Consider the following 22,499-nt stretch of genomic DNA (forward strand, 5'->3'; position numbering starts at 1 on the left):
AAACGTATAATTACTTTACGTTTAATTAAGATAACAAGTGTATATACATATATACATTTGAAATAATTAATATTACCTCAATATTTTTTTCTATACAAGCACGAAGACACATTCTCCCTATTCTACCAAATCCGTTAATTCCAACAATTGCCATAACTTTAATATATCTGGTATAATTGTTAATTAAATATTATTAATATTTCGTTGAAATATTTTTAAATTATATCCAGAATTTATTTTCCACATATTTAAGTTGCTACAAATGTCTAGAAATCAATAGTGTGAATTTGCTTGCAAAATTGTTATTAATATAAAGTATTTGATTCTGATAGAAATACGTGATATATTATTTGCAAGAGTTTATCCAATACGGTAATGACAGACAAAATTAATCGAAATTTCTAATTAAAATCAAAGCTTGGTAATTTTCTCTGTTTGAAGAAAAAAAAAATTCGGATAATATATCCTAAACTTTGAATATCCTAAAACACGGAAATCTGTCATAAATTTTCATTCGTATAATGTTTAAAATTGATGGTATAATAATCAATGTTTTGCAAAGTCGTTATTATAATATAATGCGACCGTTACGATCACCATACGAAATTGAATGATCACATAGAATAACTGTTCATATGAAAAATGTCAAGTTCGAAGTACGAAACAAATTGAGAATAATTATTGTTTAGGTATTGGTATTAAGGAGATCTCAGTTTTATTGTTTTAAATGAAACTCAAGCGGAACAAGCTTAATTAGTTGAGTTGTATAAATAATATATATTTATTAGGTCAATCGGCTTTGTATTCGGATGATAAAAAACACGCGATTCTGAAAATTAACGCTCTTCGTTTTTCTACTAAATATTATCTAAATTAACACGCTTGAATATCTCTGTTGCATTTGAATTTACGAAAAAATAAGAACGACGAAAGTTACTCAATACGAAGTATGACACACAATAATGAAAAAATAATTTTTTTCATTGTCATTCTTTCCAAGTTTTCAACGTTATCGCCTTCTTTTTTTTTAAATAGAATCATGCTTTCTTAATACGAAACATTGCAAGATATTTGGCAAGAAAGATCTAGATAAGAAAATGATATTTAGTACTTCATGTAGAATTATTTGACGTACAGATATGAATGCAACAACTTTATAAATATTTAATTCACCGTTCAGATAATATTTAACATTTGTTTACTTGTTATCGGAAATTATATCACGATCGGCAATGTATTGATTCATATTCGCATGAAAATTTTAGAATTTGCGCAATCAAAATTTCATGGAAGATATTGAATTTTAATTGTCAGAAGATCGGTAATTTAATACGAACGGTTTATATCCGTTCAGAATATTCGAAATTTCACGTAACGTTGCTTTGAATGAGAATCGTAAATTCCTTGTATCAGTGTCCTTTTTTTTTTGGTAACGTAGGTAATTACAATCATTATGAAACACGAGATTACTCGGTATTGAGAGCCAAACATCAACATTTCCAGAGGGTAGAGTGATACCTAAGACGTTATTCAATCGTCAGTCTCGTATTTGCGGTAAGGGAAGTCGGTTCGAAATGAAATCGGAAAAGCCTGGATAAGCGTTCGTTGAGAAGTTAGCTTTTCTTTAGAGTGGCTCAACGGTAAGTAAATTGGTATCTTTGATTAAATAATATTTCCTCGTTATTAAGAAACTGACAAATTATTCGAGAAATTTTCGTAACGTTGCTACGTATTTGCAGAGAAAAATGCAGTGCCACGTATTAATCGAAAAGAATTTTGTAATTAAGAGGAACGAATTTTAAGAGAGAATTGAGAAGAACGCACGAAACATTTGTGAAACATGAAAGGTCGATTATACGAGGCTAAAGTAAAAAAAAAAAAAGAAACCGTAGATCCTTTCATCGTAAGGTAATCCAAAATTCATCGTAAGGTAATCCAGTTAAAAATTAGCAATAATTGAATCGATTAATTAAATTAACCGCTATAAATAGAAATGCACGATCAAAGTGATTCGAAATTTTTATTAGGTACGATAGACTCGATATTGTTTCTTGTAAATTCCAGAGTAATCATTTCGAAAGATTCGGCCCGAGATTGGATATTTTTTTATTATGAATAATATTGAACATCGATAGCATTCAACAGGAGGAACGAACTTTGTTTAAATATGTTCAAACAAATAGCGAATCCGACGCACGAGAGTTAAAGGGCGTATCGTTTTCCTTACGTACGAAAAATTCGATTAGAGTTTGATACGATGGAAGGGAGAAGGAAAACAGGAGATGAGAATCATCGCGATTGCTTCGAGAAGTATTTATCATTGCAAAACAGATCAGTCGTATTATTTCTTTCTTTCGAATGAGAAACACATATGCTGCATTACGGTACATATACGAATCATTAGAAATTGAACTATCGTTTTTGTATAAAAACAATCGTGCAACACGAACATTGATTTCACTCAAATACACGTGACGTATTTGGTCAAATCATTTTCGTACAACATAAACGATATTCATACATTCCAATGACGTGGTGTTTGTGCAGGTGCAGCATTTATATTTATATTTCCAGTTTTTTCGAAGAGAAAAAACTTGCCAAAGAAGTATATAAAAAATATATATAAATATATATGTATATACACATATACACTTCTCGAAATAATTGTGCAATGTCTTGTCGAGACTAAAATCGTACGATGCGATTGATAAATTATCATATCTTTGGTTAGGACGTTACAACAATATGGTCCAATGTTCAAATTCGATTTGTAGAAATTATATCGGTCCCAAGTTTCCTATGTTTTCCGATGGTGTGAACTGTAAATAAAATTAGATCGTCTCCGAAAACATTTCGTGACTAGTGTCTTTTGGGGATTTAGTGAATTTATAAATAGATTTGCGCGATAAAGTTTGACTGCTTCGGATGTGAATTGAACTCTGTGGCTGACACTCGGTTTACGATTTAGAAAATTAGTGGCTCTCGATTTTAGCACTTTAATTAACATATGCGATGTGTTTGGCGTAGGTGATCGAAATTACGTGTCTTTCTTTTCTTTTTTTTTTTCGATGTAGAAGTAAACAATTTCTTAATAATTATATCACGAACAGATTGAAGTCATCGATCTCGGAGGACCTTTCCATCGTTAGTGATAACGTTGGGCGCTTTGTAAAGGACCTTGCGAGAAGATGACTTTATGACCAATTGTAAACTACACGTTCGTAACCGTGCAAAATATTTGTACATTTCCTCGTTAACAGCTGGTCGAATTAATTGTATACTTGTTAACGTCTTTCGTTTACGGTATTTTATACTTACGTTTACATTGGTTCGTTCGTTTTAAAACGCGTACACTTCGTAGAATTGTTTATTATCGTAAAACGGTAAATAGATTTACTATAATATTTATTCAAGGAGCGGGTTAGGATAAGAAATGTAGAGCTTGAGGTATAATTGTGTAAAAAAAAAAAGAAATATTTTCTTTTTATTCGTTGTCTTTCTTCAGATCGATTACAGCAATTAACAATATCGTCTCCTTAATAGATTGAAAATGAATTTTCGAACAATTGTGCGAGATCTTCTTCGGATTGTTCTCTTGGCGCTAGTTTTGTAATACGATGCTGTAAATGATAAATAAACGATACATTAATACGCGGATAATAGTGATGATAAAATTTGTAAGATGTGTAATTTTAAATGTGTGTGTGTACATGTAATATATAAAAATTGTTCTTCGATTACGCGAATGAAAAATACGAAATTTAATTGTAAAGATATGTACTATAAATATCACAATTATTATTAATTCGTCATAGATACGAGTATACGATGTTAAGACTATGGCGAATTTATGAAATTGTAATAATTATAAATATGGTGACTAATAAATCACTATTGCAAACTTGCTTAACCTTCCCCGTTATTTTTCGAAACTATATTTATACACTGTAATTGATAATTAAACCGAGTCGTTCCAATTAATAGTATACTTTTTCATTGATTTCTGTGTGAAATACAGTACAGTGAATCCTCGATGAAAGTCACAACGACAAAGAAAAATACAAACAATCGTGAGAATGATCTTGAAACTTTAACAGATAAAAATTCAGACTTTTAAAGGTTAAGTTACTCTATTACCTACTGTTAGTCGACGCTCATTTTCAATTTTCTTGGTTGTATCGTTCAATCCGTGTATCGAAAACGTTCGTGAATCGACCGAAACAACCGACTAAATTTACTATATTGTCCGTTAAACTCGAGGAAGAAACGAGTGAGAGCAAATCCACGTGGCAGCGATTAGAATTGGCAATGGCTACTCCCCGAAATAGATACCGGTACAACAGAACTCATACAAGTTATTATTTATGTACGTATATAAATAGGAAAAGTATCAGTTCCTTTCGAAGACACTAACTGTTGTATAATAACGATTAAGCTACCGTCGGTTTTTCAACCGTTTCGTCACGGACGATGTACTGTTTACATCCGCTTTGTCTTCAAGTTGAAAGACAAAAAATCTACCACAACGGTTTGATAAAATACCAATAATCTTACTTGATCTGGATCAACGTATTCTTCGCACGTTAGTAAAATGAGACGTCTCACCGAATCGATAATGAAAATGACGTTGAATCGATCAGTGGTTCGTTAATTATTTATTTCGATAGAATTGAAGCTCACTTGTGGCAGTGTACCCTGGACCAATGTAGGAATATCGTCTTTCTTGAATCCCAATTCCGTCAGACCATTTTCGACTTTCATCAGGCGCATGTATTCTTTCACGATGTCCGATAATATCTTGCCAGCGTCCTCTTTCTTCGCACGCTTGACATCAGCACCGAGTAATTCCGCAGCTTCGAGATGCCTTTCGGGGCATGCGCTTCCGGTGAAGGAGAACACAGCCGGTGCCGAAATAACGACCGAGAGACCGTGTGGAACTATAGGATGGTCGTTGCTGTAACCCTGTAACGATCATTTTATCATTGGAGGAGTGTTCCTCAACTTCTGAACCTTCAAATGCACAGGTTTACGTATCGAGAGTTCCGAATCAAATTTGAAAAGATTATTTCACTCGTTGCAACGGATGAATATCGGCTGGAAACGTGAATTAAAATTGACGAAGGAATGTAACGCTGGGCGAGAGATACGTCGTTTATTGTTCGAATTCGCGGACAACTTTTTTCTATACGCAATCGGAGAACATCAACGTTATCTACCGGTGTGTTGTAAATTTTCCACGCATCGCCGAGAGGATGCATTAAACCGATTCGAGCGTATTATAAAATAGTGTTTACATAACGAACAGCAAGGTCGTGCGCGAGACAAAATATATTACTTGTAATCGGTCGAAGAAAGAGCTTGATTTATCGTAAGAATTACAGGAAGATAAAAACGGTTATAACGCGTGTCTACTATAGATAAACTTTTTCTTCTTATTTTGGTGCGCTAGATTCACCTCCGTTGCTATAGAGATTTTACCGGTACGTTCTACGATCGATTGAAAATAAATCGAAAATGTTACGTACACTTCTTGTAAAAGTTATTAATTCTCTATTCGGAGGCGACGAATACAATTTTCGATGGACGAGTAAATATTGATTCGTTACGTAAGCGATAATACTCCCGAAATGTTATTTCAAACAGTTGTTCTCGTTTCAAATCAACTATGTACAGGTAGCTCGACTTAAAATCCGAATTGCACAACGTCATTGTCTTTATCTCGTTTGTATTTGCTTTTGAAGAGAACGTGCACGCAACGAGAGCGATTGAACATTTCAATTTCTTCTGTACAAATTTTCGACAAAATCGATTTGTACCAGTTAAACTGGCTGCCACATTAACGATGAATTCGATATTCGTATCTCGGTTCGACGAATCGTTCGATTCCTTTCTCATCCGTGTATAAAAATTCGTACAAAATTACCAGAGGTTGGAAACTTCGCACGTTTCCGCTAATAGGATAGGACAGTCCGTGGCAAAGATGAACACCAGCATTACCGAACCCAACACCCGCCATAGTACTCGCTAGATGCATATTACTTCTGGCTTCAAGATCGTCCGGATTGTAAACAGCTCTTTGAAAGAATCTACGAGACGAGATGAAAAATAAATATTAAACCCACGAAACGTCGCAATTATCGCGTAACGAATTGTTTCTAAATGTTTCCTCTGCATTTCACAAAATGTGGCATATGCCCTTCTTACATACACCCATTTAATTATACTTACTTGCGCATAGTTTGAAGTGCGTATCTTGCCCACACATCGCTGATAGGATTGCTCCCTTGGTAAGCGGGTCTAAGGATTGGATTTGAAGGACAGGGTGTCCTTTCTGTGTACGGTATAGCTGTGAAAGATTCAAGGGCATGGCAGAGCACATCGAACCCGGAATAAGCGCAAACCCTTTCAGGCATGGTCAATGTATGTCTCGGATCGATGAGGCCCAAGGTGGGCCTTAGTGCTCTGTTGGAAAACCATTCGTTGATAAACCGCTATGACTCGATAACAATCCGTCACGTTACTTTAAAAATCAATAACGCGAATGTAACACAGAACGATGAGAACGAATAATTTATTCACGGGAAAGAGTCCACAAACAATGATTTACCTATTGGCAATTCCAGTTTTGGCTTTAAGGGGTCGATAATCGAAGATAGAAACACCGGTAGTTTCCGAACCAGTACCGGAAGTAGTTGGTACCGCGATCAATGGCTTTAACGGCACTGTAACTGGTTTACCTTTGCCAATGGGTGCGTTTACATAATCCAGAAAATCTGCTTGCGGATCGCAACTGTAAAGGTTTGCCGCTTTACAGGTGTCCATCACCGATCCACCGCCAACCTGATAAAACGTTAATTTTGTTACCGTTCGTAATGATGATTCATATATGTGTACACGGTTAAGAGAATTAATTTGATCAAATTAAAGAACATTAGGTATCCAATGCATAAATATTAATTTCATACTGTATTGTTCGTAATCGTGTTGCACCGATCATATACAGGGTGTTACCGGATAAGTGGTATCATCGGGCAGCTGGTGATTCTACGTGCGAAAATAAATAAATAAAAAAAAAGGAATACAATTTTTTCATTTGAAGTTTTCTTTACGAGATAATCGAGTTTAAAAATGTATAGATAGCACGTTTACTATTAATTACATTATATTAAGTGAACTATTGAAAGTGTCGACCTTGTTCACGTATACATAACCTCTTCTTATCGGTGAATCATAGACTAATGTCACGTCGTTCAGTTGCTTTATCTGAGTGAAAGCATTTATTATTTTTTCTTTTAGTTGTGAAACATTCTCACTGGACGAAGCTTCAAGCGGAACAAATTTTATTCCTTTCTTCGACTTATTTTCTCACGTAGAATCAACATTTGCTCGATGGTACCGCTTGCTCGCTAACACCCTGTATGTATACACGATTAGAAAAATAAATTTTACAAACTTTAACCCTTTGCACTCGAGGTTTCTTTGTTACCAGAAATCGACGCCTCGAGAAAATCCCTCAAGTCGTAAAATAAATCTAGAACGGAACATTTTTATATACTTGACATACACGCGTTTACACTCTACAAGAACGTAATATTTAAATTCCAATTTGAATTCCAAACCACGAAGTTTTCCCGGATCGAAGATAGTACACTGAATCAGGTGGCGACCGAGGATCTCCTCTCGAGTCCATAAGGTTAAGAATCAGGTATTCTGTGTGTAGACGTTTTATGAGAAACGTGCGATTCGAACGGTACAATCGTATCTTCTTAATACAATCTTTGTTTTCTCACCGCGATAAAAGTGTCAAATTTGCCGCGTTTAGCGTACTCGATGGAATCCTGGAGACTCTGCTCCGTAGGTTCCACCCGTACCCTGTCGTAAATCTCGAAATCGATGCCGTATTTCACGAGACTGTCCACGGCGGTTTTAACAGGCTGCAGATTCACCAAATCCGGATCTGTCATTAAGCAAGCCTTTTTTGTGCCGAAATTTTGCATATCCAGGCCCAGCTCTTTGGTAACGTCGACGCCATATCGTACTGTGGAACAGGCCATCTGCAATTAACTTCCAGGTTTAATGCAACGAAATTAATCGAACGCATCGTTCTATGCAGGGTGATTATTAATTTCGTAAACTGTAAGTTTCAATCCCTCTGTTTCTAATTCGCTGAACCAACGAAAAAAATATCGAGAAAGCTTAAACAAATAAATTTCCACAGTGGCGTAACCAGACATTTCAAATAGGAGAAAGTTGAATATTTTTATTTCAAATGGGAAACATTTTTGCCTGCTTATTTCTGTGAATGTTCTTTGCAATTTTTAAATATTAAAATAAAATAGTAAATTTTTTATCATTCTTTCCTAGAGGGGATGGTATCTGCCCTCTTGCTCATCTTCTGATCACGCTACTGTATCTTTGGTTCGACATTTGAAATGTTGCGAAATTTGTATCACGATTGAAGAATCATTTCCTCGAAAACTTTGACGATTGTTCGAAGCCTCGATAGAAAGTTACGTGAGTCAGATAGCTATCGAAAGTTTTCACGGAACGGTAACTAGAACGAGTTCGTAAACACTCGTTACCCGAGTAAATTGGTTCCGGTGATTCTTGCATTTCGCAAACGTACGTTCTATGTCATGGATTGTGACTCATAACAGACCCTATAGATTAACTGAGAAGGTGTGGTAAACTTCAAAAGAAGACGAGATAGAAATTTGACAATTAAGTAAAATAGAAAATAGATAAGAAATAGAGTAGGAAGCGGACAACTATCTTCAGGAGGCGACTCAATAGGGATTATCATCCACGTGTTATAATTTACCAAGTGTCCACTAAAGGGGATAAATTGTAAAGTTTCTAAAAAATAAAAAAGTTTCTAAATAAATAAATTGTAAAGTTTCTAAAAAGTAAAAAAGTTTCTAAATAAATAAATTGTAATGGTTCTAAAAAATAAAACAGTTTCTAAATAAATAAATTGTAAAGTTTCTAAAAAGTAAAAAAGTTTCTAAATAAATAAATTGTAATGGTTCTAAAAAATAAAACAGTTTCTAAATAAATAAATTGTAAAGTTTCTAAAAAATAAAACAGTTTCTAAATAAATAAATTGTAAAGTTTCTAAAAAATAAAAAAGTTTCTAAATAAATGAATTGTAAAGTTTCTAAAAGATAAAAAAGTTTCTAAATAAATGAATTGTAAAGTTTCTAAAAAATAAAAAAGTTTCTAAATAAATAAATTGTTAAGTTTCTAAAAAATAAAAAAGTTTCTAAATAAATGAATTGTAAAGTTTCTAAAAAATAAAAAAAATTAGAAGATTCGTAAGCATTGTGTCAAAAGTGGAAAACCCATACCTCGAAAGCATATTCTTTCGTTGGAGTTGCATTTGCGATCGTGCTACGAGCCTTTCCTAGCTCGTGTCTCGTCGTGCCTTCTAGATTTCCGTGAGCAGGGCATTTACATCTACAAAAGTAAGGATCGAATAGTAATAAATACTATTCTGTTTTGCTTTTGAATTGGTTTCACGAATTACGGAACACCCGGTATGTGTATACGAGAGCGAGTAAGGTAATACAAAACGTTGAACCTTTGGTGATTCGACTAAAGATTATGAAACGATTGCTATGTCATCTGACCCCAAAAGTAATTTAGATAAATACTAATGACATTTTCTGTGTAACATTGTAAAATTTACTAATTTCTCGAACATTATTCTGCGACAAAACGTGATATTTGTTTATTGACATTGAGCTTGTGCATTTTTTTTAAACTTGTCGTAACAGAAGTTATTTCTGTGGTGAAATCATGGCGATACTGTGATACAGCGGATCGAATAAGCTTTCACTTGTTGTGTGATAATTTTTAAGTTCGTCAATGGTGTCGATATTATCGAGAAGTACGAAAAAAAAAAACAATTAAAATAAAATACTTGTGAAAATTTACCAGACACAGAGTTGCACAATAAATGTTATCTTATAATAACATATGCGAAATAAGTAACACTTTTATATAGTCTTTTGCATTGAAAATTATTATCCATCATCGTTACAAAATACACTAGATAATTAGTGTAATAGTGTTTACAAACAATGCTCTTATCCTATCTTAGGTAAGATCTTATTAACTGTTTTGTAATCATTATCTGTAATCTAAATCGATTGGATTTTTAATCGTGGAATTATTTGAAATCCATTGTCTATTAATGATATCAAAATCTTCCGCCAGAGAATCGAACACCTATGTAGATACATATGTATGTATGTCGAAAGAATAGGAAGATCGAATGGTCATTTCGAGTCTACGTTTTGTAAATAAACAGATACAGGTTGCTAAAACACGACGCTCCCTATAACATGAAAACCATGTCAACAAGAACACACGTGTGTATGTCTATGTATACGAACTTGGTTCAATGATTTCAATACTTTGACGGCCGCTGTCACGTGAACGTGATCTTATTACATTTGAATATTACATTCCACGAACAAAAATAGAAAGCAACGAATTTATGGTATGAAAACTATATAGTATAATCTCTAGGATGTGTATAAACGAATAAAAAATTTGCGAAACGTTCTATCGAATGAAACGTCAGACTATCTCAGAAATGATTAATTTCTGTGATAATTCGAATAAACGCAATTTATTGAGTAACACCAGCGTAGTTCTTCAGAAGCGACAAAATATCTTCGAAGATGGATAATTTTACGCGAATTGTTTCATACACATTAAACGTGTGTGTAATTAAATAAATATCTATATATTAATACATACTGTATAGGTGTACATTAATCTTCTACTGTATCGTATTCTTGTTGACATCGCGAAATATTCACAATTAAATATCACGTCGAGTTAATATCGGTGTCACTGTTTAACAAGTGTTCCTTGACGCGTCTCCCTTTGCGAGAATGTCATGGCACCAGAAATTCATTATCAGTATTTACTCACGATTGAGAGGAAATAACTTGTAACAGGTCTATGACGCGTCTTCTTGGAAACATTTTCCGCCAAGGTGATGTGCAGATTTGTAAAGGAATTATCGATCAAAGTTGATGACTTGTCGTCGATTTCTCGTGCTTCGTTCTCGATCGACTAATCCACTTCTCCTCTCCTTCCATTCATGTTATTCACATATGTGATGAGATAGTTCCACATGAACAACGTAACCAGTGCCGTATCAATTTTTTCGCCCACATAACCCAACAGATAACAATGATTCTTTAACGAATTTTGAAAGTGCAACGCGATACACGAACGCGAAACAAACAGATTAAGAGACCGTGAAGAAGAAACGGAAATACGAAACTCAAATATTTCAAAAGTCACGGAATAAGGATCCGAAGACACGTTTCTGTATTTTTTAAACGTGTTTACGAGTAACGTGATTTGCTTACAAGATACTTTAAAGCGTTGCTATAATGTGAACGGTCCAATAACAATCTACTTAAGAATGTACGTCATCGATCGTTCTATCGTGCGTTGATCGTACGAATAATACTGTGGTAAATCTCAAACGTGGATCATATTTGCGAGCACTTCCATCCAGGTGAAAAATATTGACTAACAAGATAAATAAATTGAATAATTTTTTGTCTCGCGTGAGAATAATAAAAGGTCTTATTATTTCATAGAAATAACTATGTGTTCAAATTAAAAGCTTAGGAAGAAATCTTAATTGTAGAAAACGAGAACAATTGAAAGAAAGTAAATTTAATAAATACCAATGTATTATAGTCAAAATTTTATTAAAACGTTATACATTATTTACAGCAAGTAGCATAATGCATAGTACATAATAACGTACTACTTATACTACAAAACGTTAGTATCCTTAATTCTAAGAATAAGTATGCGGTATTTAGTCGTAAATACTTGTACGGTAACCCCGCTTTAAAATATACACTTTCGGGCCCGCTTAAAACATTTTAGGGAGGGACGGTAACGAATTTATTCCAGGAATCGATTTTTCGTATCAAATGTCAGCTAAACATTTTTATATTTCTTATTGTATCTTCGCGAAAGTATTAACAACAATATTTTTCCTTACACGATGCGCGAATCATTTTTAAAAAATTTTTATAATTAGGCATAATTAAAATCAGTTCGTGTTTGAACTTATTTTTGACGGGACAAACTCACTAGTCCATTGATAATACTCTCATGAAGATACAATGAGAAGTATAAAAATATGTAGCTGTTGGATGCTCGAGTTGAAGAACATAAACAATAGTGGGGATGATTCGGTAGGTTTTATCAAGGGACGAACGCGACGTTTTAACGAGAGATTACTGTATTTGTATGGCTTGAACGAGACATTGTAGTCACTGTAATTAAAAGTCACAAGTCTTATATTATAGTTTATGCTTATAGTGTATATTATATATATTTTACAAATAAAATATATGTATATATATACGATAAATCCTCGTTGTAAGATCGCCACCCAGGATTGGCACACCTCGTTCGGCTCGAGCTGGTGTTCCCTCATACAATATCGTTGAGCTGCCGAGTAGCTTTTATGTTTCATCGTTAGTAATGGTCGAAGAAAAGGACAGTGTGTAAAAAAAGTGTGTGTAAGTAAGGAAGAAAGGAGATGGAATCCAAGGAATTCAGAGCGAGTGAAAAGCACAGTGACTTTTCCTCTGTTCTATCCATTTAAAATCAGGGAATCAATGAAAGTGTTAACTTTTGTGTCATTCCACGCTGAATCGATCATTTTCTTGCACACGCAATGAGACGGAGGACACATTCCACTCTAGAAACGAGCGAACACTACATAATATATCAATTTGTGAGTCCAAAAAATGATCGATTTTACGTGAAGTAACCCTTTTATAAGTAGGAGTTAGAAAATAAAGATTATTATATAACGTATATAAAACCAGAAATTTTTAAAATGTATTTTTCATTAAGAGTGTGGGAGTTTGAATGCTAGCCATGGGTTTCTTACAAAGAAGTCGTTGATGTGCTCCGGTTCGTGTCATACGTTCACGCTTCACTGATTTCGATGAGAATCTCCCCAATTGGTAGAGATGGCGATGATCTTGCAACGAACAGAATTTGGTGATCTTATAACGAGGATTTACTATATACACAATAGTTTCCCCACATCAAACCCTGTTTAGAATTTCTCTCATTTTGTTTAAACACTCTCTGGAACGATCTTGTCGTAGTGGAAAGTGCTACTGGAGTAGAAGCTCCCTCTTTTCGGCACATGCGGCGTAGCGATTTCTTCTTGAAGAGGCTTGTAAACTAATCCGCAATTCTTGTTGTCCATCAAACCTTGACGAAGTATCATCGGTGGCCTGATGACAGGACCTCGGCCTTTTCGTCTCGCCAAATAAATTGCAACGTTCACCGTCAATAGAAGAATTACCATCGTTATGATAATCACGCTGAGCACAGGCCAAACAGCACTGACGTACCAAGGATGGTACTCCATGTTCTCCGCAGCAACGAAATCTTCGTACTCCTGATTTTGTGTTGTCCAAGCTTTCTCAAGATCTTCATTGGATATCAAACCATGGTCAATTTGTAACGGAAGTAACACCTAAAAATGTGAGGATATTCGTTATTCTTTTCATAATGAATGTGACGATGAACGATAATTAATGTTTTATAAACTTCTATCATAAAAGTTATTGTCCAAATTCCTTGATACGCTTTCTTCAATATGATATTTATTTCTTGGAAATGTTTATTTGAGTTTATACTATATAGAAATTAAAGTATAGAAAACGTTTTATACAAACAAAAGATGTATGGTTTCAAAGGGAAGGTGATACAATGAAAGTAGTTTTATAACCATGAAAATAGTCATTGTCACATTTTACACAATAGAGAATATTGTCAAAAATAAAAGTATCTTTTTGTGTTGCTTCATTGTTAATTAAAATAATATAAAAATTTATGAGAACTCACATCATTGTCTACAAAATCGGATCTTAAAAGAGAATTGGACTCATCGGAGATGTCAAGTCCGCTGAGAATGATGTTCAATTTCTTTTCCTTTTGTGAAATACTTCTATCCGGTGGTCCATCATTAATACCATCGCAAACTTTTTTCGCCAAATCAGTCCACTGACTGATACCATCAGAATCGAGGTAATGCTCGGCATTGCCATAGTTATTACCGTTTCTGTAAAGTATTATAAAAAATTATAAAATGTTTCACAAAAACACAGGTATTAACTTTTCATTATGCGTTTAAACTAGAGAAAGTAATGTAATTTAAATAGTTTAAAAATTGGGTTCTCTTCGTATTTCTATTCCTTATATTGTCAAATCTCAATCTTTAAGGATTAATTTCTAAAGATGAGGCAACATTCATTCGCATCATTTTCAATTGCAGGGTAGTTGGTACAGCCAACACATGTAACAATATACTTTGATGAACATGTATACACATCCAATAAATATTGTTCTAAATATATGTCCAATTACGTATGAGCAAAAGACATTGTAAATAGTGCATATAAGCACAAACAATTTGCAAGAATTGCCATTTGATAAATGTATGTATTAAAAACCCTTTTACAAGAATAATTCTTTTAATCATTTTCCACACACCATTTTGGAAATTGATACATACTTCAAGCTTTCCATTGGTGTTACACCCTGATCGGTGAGCCACTGTATAGCTTCATTGAACTCGTCATCGCAATTAAGAGGATTGTGCGATAAATCCAGACCGAAAATTTTTGGTGTTGCCCTCAATTCCTCCGTCGTGATTCGTTGAAGATAATTTTCGCGAACCGATAGGAATCTAAAAGTATAATAAAATTTTCCCAACGTTATATCACTTTCGTGCTTTTGCCTTGCTTTGGAAATAAATGGAAAATGTTATTGCGTTTATTTAACGCATTGATAGTCAAGAACGAAATAGGAAAGTTTTTCATATATTAGAAATGGTTTTCGCACCTCAAACTAGTCAACGGAACTCTAGCCTCGCTCCAAACCCTTTCCAAAGCGTTTCTGCTTACGTCAAGTTTAGTAAGACCAGGGGTCATTAAGAATGGTGCTACTTGTAATTTTACCAAGAGATTACCCGCGAGGTTGATTCTTATCAAACTATGGGCACCGCGGAACATGTTAATCTCCAAAGAGCTAATTATGTTATCAGACAGATCGAGGGATCTCAAAGAAGAGAGACCACTCAGCAGCCCATTTGGTAAACCAGCTAGACGATTTCTGGAGAGATTCAGTCGTGTTATCGCTGGCATGGCGGTCAATGTTTCTTTCTCGAGGTACTGCAAGCCACAATTTGCGCACTCGAAACGATAGACGCTGTAAAATATATTTAATTATGAAGAACTTTTCACATATGTACACAGATCGTTGTATACATCTAACTACGTATAGTAAATAAAGTACGTGCAACTTAACGAAGAAACAATTAAGTTTGCCAGTACCCAAGCACTTACTTCGTATCTTAAGACAATCTCATGATCTTTTTTTTTTAAAGAAATACAATACATTACTTGTAAGTGTTGTATTCGAGACCAGTCGTCTTGAATACTGGCAAGATTCTTAAATCAGGGTTGTCGTTCATTAACAAAGTCTGCAGTCTTGAATTTGTTCTCAGGTGATGCTCCGTCAAGGAAGTTAACTTGTTGTCGCTGATATCGAGGTAAGTGAGCTGCTCGAAATTAGCGAAAGCGTGCTCGTGAATCCTCTTGAGACCGTTCGAGCTAATGAACAGTTGATCCAATAAAGGCATACCAGCGAGATCATCCTTTGCTATTATTTTGATTTTGTTGTTGGATGCGTCTAATAGCGTTAATTTTGACGCTTGTATAGTGCTCAGCCTGGTCAAATTGTTTCCTGCGAATCAAATACATTTTTATTACAAAAAAAAAAGAAAAAAAAAATGTATTTCAACGTACACATGTTTCGTTCTTTAATTTTTCGTTTTCAAAACCGAGCGATATCGTTAATATCTCACCAGCAATACGAAGTGTCTCTACACCGTTGTTATCGAATAGGTCAACGGGAATCTCGCTCAACAAGTTGTTCGAAAGGTCCACTTCCTCGAGTGATTCCAACCCGTTGAAGATAACACCGTCGATCGCTCGCAGCTTGTTGTTCTTCAGGTTAATGAAATTGAGATTCTGCATCTTCGTGAACGCTGTACGCTTCAGTTTCGTCACACCGTTGGAAGAGAAGTCGAACTCGGTGACAGCCGGGATATCGAACAGGCCGTGTTTCGACGATTTCGAGTCCTGTGTGTGTTTCAACGGGTTTCCCGAAATGGTGAGCAGCGACAGTTGCGTGTTGTTTTGGAAAATGTTCGGAGGAATCTCTTGAAGACCGTTACGCGTTAAATTAACGGAGAGTAAGTTCTGAACGCCGTCGAATGCGGTTTGGTTCAACTCGACGATTCTTGTGTTGGCGATCGTGAGAGACTTCAATTTCTGAAGACCTCGCGATCGAAGCGCGTGGGGCCCGAGACGAATTTGTTCGGCATTCACGATACGCAAATGGGCGATACCTGCGCCGAATGCTTGTTCTTCTACGAGTTTGGTGCATCTGAAGACAAAACGAATATATTTTTATTTTTTAATAAATTAAAGATACCTTGCTCTTAAAATTAAAACGGTGCGCAAATTTGGATTGTTTTCGCTTTTTGGTACATACTTGAAGCAATACTTGAACATTTCTAGACACCTGAATCGAAAGTGAAAATCCTAGTAAGAGCAATATTAACGTATGAGTGTCTAATACGGTACGATGTAACTAATTACAAAATGGAGCAAGTAGGACTATTTGAGATACCCGCCTCTGAGCCTGCCTTATCATGTTCAGGACGAAAGAATCGAATTACAAAAAAAAAAAAGAACTTGACAGAAAGGTGCAACTCCTAAGAAAAACGCAAGCATCCCACGACTCGATTCTCACAATGAAACTACGTTGGAACCATTTCGTCGGAACGACGAAAAACTGTAATACAACAATAGTTTAAACGTTTAGATCCAACGTGTCGTGTAGTTGCAACTTTTTGAACATTGTACGAAACTTTCGTTTTAATTTAAATGTACACCTATTCGTGTCATTCTGTTTTTTCATTATCCTTCTAACCATTTTTCTTTTCCCTTCTTCTTCTTCTTCTTTTTTATATTTACATTCATTCTGTTCTACGTTTTACCGTAGACGATTACGTTAAATTATATTTATACTTAAACCAATGCTTGTTCGGACTAAATTTTTTCCCGTGTTGAATTTATCAGCGATTTGTTATGAAAGTGTCGGTTGTAGAGCAACATTCTCGACAAAAATTACAAACATACGTTGCAGTTGTTGCAGCTGCGTACTCCCCGGCGCATCTGCAGTAATTAGGACACTGCGTCATTACTTGGGCATCGACTACGAACTCTTGGTAGTCAATCTCGCCGTCGCCATCACCATCGCCATTATCGTCGCCATCGCCGTCGGTCTCGTCTTCTTCGTCCTCGTTTAAATCGTCCTCGTAGGGGAAGTCCTCAGCTTCGAATAGTTTCTTCATGGCGCGATCTTCGAAAGTTGTATCGTCGTTGCTCTTAACCGTTGTCGACTTCATCTTGGTCGTCGGATTCATCAGTTTTGTCCTTTGAGCTTCCGCTTTAAGTGTCTTCGCCACTTCGTTCTGAGTCGGTGATTATTTAAAAAAAAAAAAAAAAAAATTACGTCGTATTAGTCGACCATCGATATTATATTGGGTTTTTCGAAGAGTCGTTTGGTTTGGTCTTTTTTTTTTTGGTGAAAATGAAACACGATTTTTTTTAGAGTGTATAAATATTTTATCGAATTATATATTCTCCATTTTGGAAAACGAAATGACTTTCCGAACAACTTAACAGATCGACATAGAGCTCACGAGTGATAGCCAAGAAAAGGTGAATTGCCATTGAAAGAATAGAGATACTAAATACAAGTTATCGACAGACTTGGATATTTTCTTATTTGAAATACTGTTTCAAAAAACGTATTATCTTATTTCACTTTCGTTCCACTTTTGAAATACAAATACGTTATCTTAATACGTAAAGTAACTTCGACGATAGTAATTCCCTCTTTGAAATAATGCAAGACTCTTGGACATACCGGATGTGTTTTGAAAATGTAATGTCTCGATGCATAAAATTATCAATCTCTTTGCGTCATTGAAACGATGATACGATAAACCTTCGAAGTAATATAACAAATATGCTTAATCGATGTTTTGCGTATTCGTCCGTACATCTTGCGTGTTTATTATATCAAATGCACGATGTGGTAATGATTTATGTAAATTGTAAAGGCGTCCAACAGGATCTCGACAAAAAATGAAAAGAGTTCGCGAGGTGAGAAAAAAAAATGAGATATTTTACTGCTATGTTGAAACACGGATGAAACATTGGATAAAGATTTAAACTCGATCGATTTGAATTAAAAACAGAACAAAATTAACCGCAAAATTATATTTACTGAACAAAATTTTCTTTTTCCATAACGATAGCAAGGTTCTTTCATCGTCTCTGCAATAAACAAACCTCGAAACAAGATTGGTAAATTGGTATCTCTCGAATGTGCAACAAACTGAGTGGTTCGTTGAGTTGGATATTAAATGTACAGAGATTGAGGTCGGAGCTAAGCCTAAACAAACTATTACAGAATTATCCAACACACTTTACATATCTTTGTATATTATTTTAAAAATATATAAAAAATGTATATATATAAAATATATATATAAATATATATATATAAAAATATATATAAAAAAAAAAAATATATATATATATACACTTTTAAATAGTAAACAAAGATATGTCAAGTGTGTTAGATAATTCTGTAATAGTTTGTTTAGGCTCTGCTCCGATCTTAATCTCTCTCTTTATATATATTATTCCAAGAAAAAAAGCAGAAAAAATAAATAGTGACAGAATTTTCGTATCTTGCTGCTTATAAAAAAAAATGACGTTATTTATAGATACTTCTATTAAATAGAGCGCACGCGTTCGGTATGAATTGAAACTGTTACCTTGTCATTGGACGCTACTTCGTCCAAAGTACGTATTTCCTGTAGAAGTATGTTCTTAGGGCTGAAGAAGGGTTTCGCGTGTTCCGAAAGCAAGAGATCGTCGTAATCGTCCGACATCGATGTCACGCTCTCGCTAGCTTGAGAGGTGGTTTCATCGTTTGCACGTATAATTACCGCCGGCGTGGTGGAATATGACTCTTCTTGCGTAGCGTTTAGCGCTGCGTGAAAGTCACTCGACGATTCCGCGGCGTGAATCCCATTGAGATCGGGCGACGAATTTATAGCCGGAGAAACGATTCCAGCCGAGAGGGCGGTCACCAGAAGCACTGCCAGGACCTTCATCCTGTCACCTGCAAACAGAAACATTCCTTATTTGAACGAATTTCTAATTAAAAGAATTAGAAATTAAAAAATATATGAAAAATTTATATATATATAATATATATATATATATAAAATATATATATATATAATATATATATACTTTTAAATAATATACAAAGATATGTCAAGTGTGTTAACACTTGACAAAAAAGTCAAGTTAAAACAAAAGAGTCGATTGAACAATTTTATATTCACGTGTAGTACGGAATGCCCCGATAATTGTCGCAGCTTCGGGATCGAATGGAGACTATTAACGAGGAATGTGAGCGTTCCAGAAAATATTGAACGCTGTTGTATATTTGTAGTTGACTAATCGTTTAATAGTCAAGACAAATCGTTGACTACTCTCGCAGAATGGTAAATTATTGGTCCCTGTTGCTGTGCATTAGGTTTAACAATTCGATACAGAGACGAACCTCTTTTATCGGTGTAGCCGTGGCGTAGATTGTACAAGTAAGCGGGTAGGTAATCCCTGCGACCTCAGTTACGAGTTTGACTCCCAGTTCACAGAATATTATCTTTTTTCGACTGCTTTCATTTACAATTTTAATAACGATGCGTAAAGCGTCGAATAATAATTGTGCATACATTAAAACCATAGAAACGATCGGTAAAACACGAGTGTATAACTAACCGTTTCTTTCTTGCAAACAGAGAACTTTAATAGTAGCTTTTCACACCTGTTATTAAATATAGCCCAACAATGCATTTTGTACTTTTAATGCGAATTTTCATAGATTTTTCAATCTGGCGCGATAAAGTTCACCGAATAATTACTTGGGTACTTGGCAGCTGGTCTTGTCGGTGTTAATAATAATATCCGTGTTAAATTCTTTTTTTTTTTTATAGACGTTCGTTTTTTAAATAATTCCACAGTTCCGATTATAGCGTCATCTATTCTGTTGCAACAAGTTATGTGGCATTAATTACTTGCATTTCTGAGATTGATCGAATCGTTTTGCCTAATATTTTAAACATAGCAACAGAGGCCTGTTTAGAGGCAAAGCTGAGTGTTTCGAGAAACGGTAAAAATAAACGAGAGACAATTAAGTGGTGGGGATAAATGCGTGTAGCTAACGAGGCAGAAAGGCGACAACTAGCGAGGCAGGGATAACTACGTACTCTTAACGACAATGGCGTACGTGCACGATAGAAATGATGCTGGTGCACGAATAAATATTCTCAAATATTTCATACCAATAAGAGATTGTTACACTTCGTAATTAAAAACGCAAACACTATGAACACTATCTTCAATGAAGCTGTTTGATTTAAACGCGATAACTGCTAACGATAAGTAATTTTTAATTTCAAACGGTCCCCAATGTACACATTCTCGAAAGCTGCTTATCGTTGGAAACAGGTCATAACTGACAATAGGAAACGATACCAGATAATAATATTTAACTTGTAATTTCGCGGACTCGTAAATCAGAAATTTTCTGCAAAGTTTGCTTTAAAATAGATAGGTGCGCGTCGAATAAATGGAAAGAAATGACTTTTTATCCCTATTATTATCGTTTACGATTTCAAACCTCGGTCTCCATTATATATAACACGCGACAAGATTCTTTCCTAGGTATAATTTTCCATCCTTACATCGTAATTTAAAACTATACGCGGAAAGTTTCGCTGGAAATCGATGCATAAATTTTTAGACTCGTCGCGTACGGTTTCAGAGTTAGGATCGAGTGTACCACGACCGGTTTTAGAAGCGGAAGTGCAGCATCTTTACAAGAAAGGGAAGCACCTTCGAGTAATCGATCCAGGGGAAGCCTCTATCTTCTCGATCTTCCCGATTCGGTGCTTCGATCCTCGATCACCTACTGCTTCGAGCGCAAATTTAAACACCGTACACCTTTGCGCGCTATTCGCGAAAAATTTCTCCCGACAAGAGAAGATCGTTTAGTTTTTATCCACAATCAACGTTCCAATCCTGCCCCACTGTTCCATCGAAAGATGGAATTTAAAAATGTTTTTAACAAATTGATTTTAACCAATTTGTAAAATTAGAGGAGCAAGTAACTGGTAGTACCAACCACAGACAATATAAAGATTTTGTTTGAAGCGAGAATTCGTATTGGATGGATCACCTTGATAATTGTACAAACCTCGATACTCGCAAAAATGTTCATCACCGTTTCTCTGCAACTATCGATACACTATTGCTTATTGTTTACAAATACAGTCCAAACGACACAGGGAAATGATTAAACACTCCAATTGGGAACAGATGTCGCGTCGATCGTATTCGTTCGATCTAGGTTAGGGTAATTTCTGCGTTCAAGTGACAATGTTTCAGTCAAGCGACAGAATCGAATTTCATCCTATAGTGAAAATTAAACTTTGTATATTTCCCATTGTATCTTTACGGATCCGCTACCAATGAATCGGTGAGGTTTTCCCAATTAAAATAAATCCAAACACGACCTTGTTCGAGGTGTATTTAATTAAACGTTTTTTTTTTTTTTCAGAAATAGCGTTATAATTGAAAATAAATCGAGCAAGGTCGTGTTTGGATTCAATTTCGTCGAAAAAATCCCGTTAATCTGTTCGTAATAACGATACGACGAGAAATCTACAAATTTTCATTTCGCATTAGCGGTTGATGCATCGTTACGCGAGTAGTATCGTTTTGAAGTTTCGGCCATCGAGTGCGTGTAATGCGAGTCTCGCTTGCTGTGGCTCTATATTTCGTTCACTTTCGGTGTATCCAATTCACGTTCACTTTTTTCGTCGAATAACAGTCGCCATCTACACCGTTGTCAAGTTAATCGACGGTTACAATTATTGTTGCTTGAAAGCGGGAATTATTGCACCAGTTTCGTCGCTTGAAATCGGCAATCACTCTACGATTTATTCCAGTCACTGCGAGATACGTCAAGTGGCAAACACTTGACTAACGATGATAATAATAATAATAATAATAATAATGACGATGATAAAAAAAAATACACCGCCTCGACTTTTCGATCCGAAAGACCAAGAATTTTTCGAAACAGAAACGAAATAATTACCTACGCACGATTGATACGAAATTCTCGCGAGAACTATACACGCGGAACTTCACATCGACAGTGAAGTCTTTCGTGATATCACAGGATAAGTTATTGCCCCACTG

The 22,499-nt window shown here is 35.2% G+C and overlaps 2 protein-coding genes and 1 long non-coding RNA gene across 7 annotated transcripts in view; 1 reads left to right on the top strand and 2 right to left on the bottom strand.

Moving 5' to 3' along the window:
* Positions 1-1,505: 1,505 nt before the first annotated feature.
* Positions 1,506-3,905, top strand: LOC143150001 (uncharacterized). Its single transcript, XR_012992915.1, has 3 exons — positions 1,506-1,640; positions 1,740-1,930; positions 2,065-3,905. It is a non-coding gene; the product is annotated as an uncharacterized LOC143150001 (long non-coding RNA).
* On the bottom strand, positions 3,454-11,316 carry LOC143149993 (putative hydroxyacid-oxoacid transhydrogenase, mitochondrial). Of its 3 annotated transcripts, none has more exons than XM_076317943.1 (8): positions 10,945-11,316; positions 9,348-9,456; positions 7,791-8,054; positions 6,608-6,840; positions 6,229-6,462; positions 5,924-6,086; positions 4,681-4,962; positions 3,454-3,620 (listed from the first exon to the last, which is right to left on the bottom strand). In XM_076317943.1, exons 1-8 carry the CDS (start codon positions 10,995-10,997, stop codon positions 3,537-3,539), a joined length of 1,422 nt encoding a protein of 473 aa, XP_076174058.1. In that variant the 5' UTR covers positions 10,998-11,316; the 3' UTR covers positions 3,454-3,536. The 3 variants fall into 3 exon arrangements, with proteins under 3 accessions (XP_076174058.1, XP_076174079.1, XP_076174069.1); XM_076317964.1 differs by lacking the exon at positions 10,945-11,316 and adding an exon at positions 10,768-10,926 and having other exon boundaries at positions 7,791-8,038; XM_076317954.1 differs by lacking the exon at positions 10,945-11,316 and adding an exon at positions 10,768-10,926.
* A 398-nt stretch (positions 11,317-11,714) lies between these two features.
* The window catches only part of Gp150 (leucine-rich repeat domain-containing glycoprotein 150), a 31,637-nt gene continuing 20,852 nt past the window's right edge, over positions 11,715-22,499 (bottom strand). For all 3 annotated transcript variants that reach the window (XM_076322693.1, XM_076322684.1, XM_076322676.1), the window contains exons 2-9: positions 18,995-19,344; positions 17,283-17,617; positions 15,941-16,524; positions 15,477-15,819; positions 14,917-15,282; positions 14,588-14,761; positions 13,918-14,134; positions 11,715-13,546 (exon numbers count right to left, since the gene is read on the bottom strand). In XM_076322693.1, the coding sequence (XP_076178808.1) occupies positions 13,139-13,546; positions 13,918-14,134; positions 14,588-14,761; positions 14,917-15,282; positions 15,477-15,819; positions 15,941-16,524; positions 17,283-17,617; positions 18,995-19,336 (2,769 nt within the window). In that variant the 5' untranslated portion in view covers positions 19,337-19,344 and the 3' untranslated portion in view covers positions 11,715-13,138. The remainder of the gene's footprint in view (positions 13,547-13,917; positions 14,135-14,587; positions 14,762-14,916; positions 15,283-15,476; positions 15,820-15,940; positions 16,525-17,282; positions 17,618-18,994; positions 19,345-22,499) is intronic.

The sequence above is a fragment of the Ptiloglossa arizonensis genome, chromosome 1 (genome assembly GCF_051014685.1).
Source record: "Ptiloglossa arizonensis isolate GNS036 chromosome 1, iyPtiAriz1_principal, whole genome shotgun sequence".
Lineage (NCBI taxonomy): Eukaryota > Metazoa > Arthropoda > Insecta > Hymenoptera > Colletidae > Ptiloglossa > Ptiloglossa arizonensis.

Excerpts from the sequence above, each read along its gene's own strand:
- LOC143149993 (XM_076317943.1), bottom strand. The coding sequence starts at position 10,997 with ATGTTTCCAAGAAGACGCGTCATAGACCTGTTACAAGTTATTTCCTCT. Across the intron at positions 6,841-7,790 it reads AATTTGACACTTTTATCGCG|GTTGGCGGTGGATCGGTGAT; the intron begins GTGAGAAAACAA and ends ACGTTTTATCAG. Across the intron at positions 4,963-5,923 it reads TGCGAAGTTTCCAACCTCTG|GGTTACAGCAACGACCATCC; the intron begins GTAATTTTGTAC and ends TGATCGTTACAG.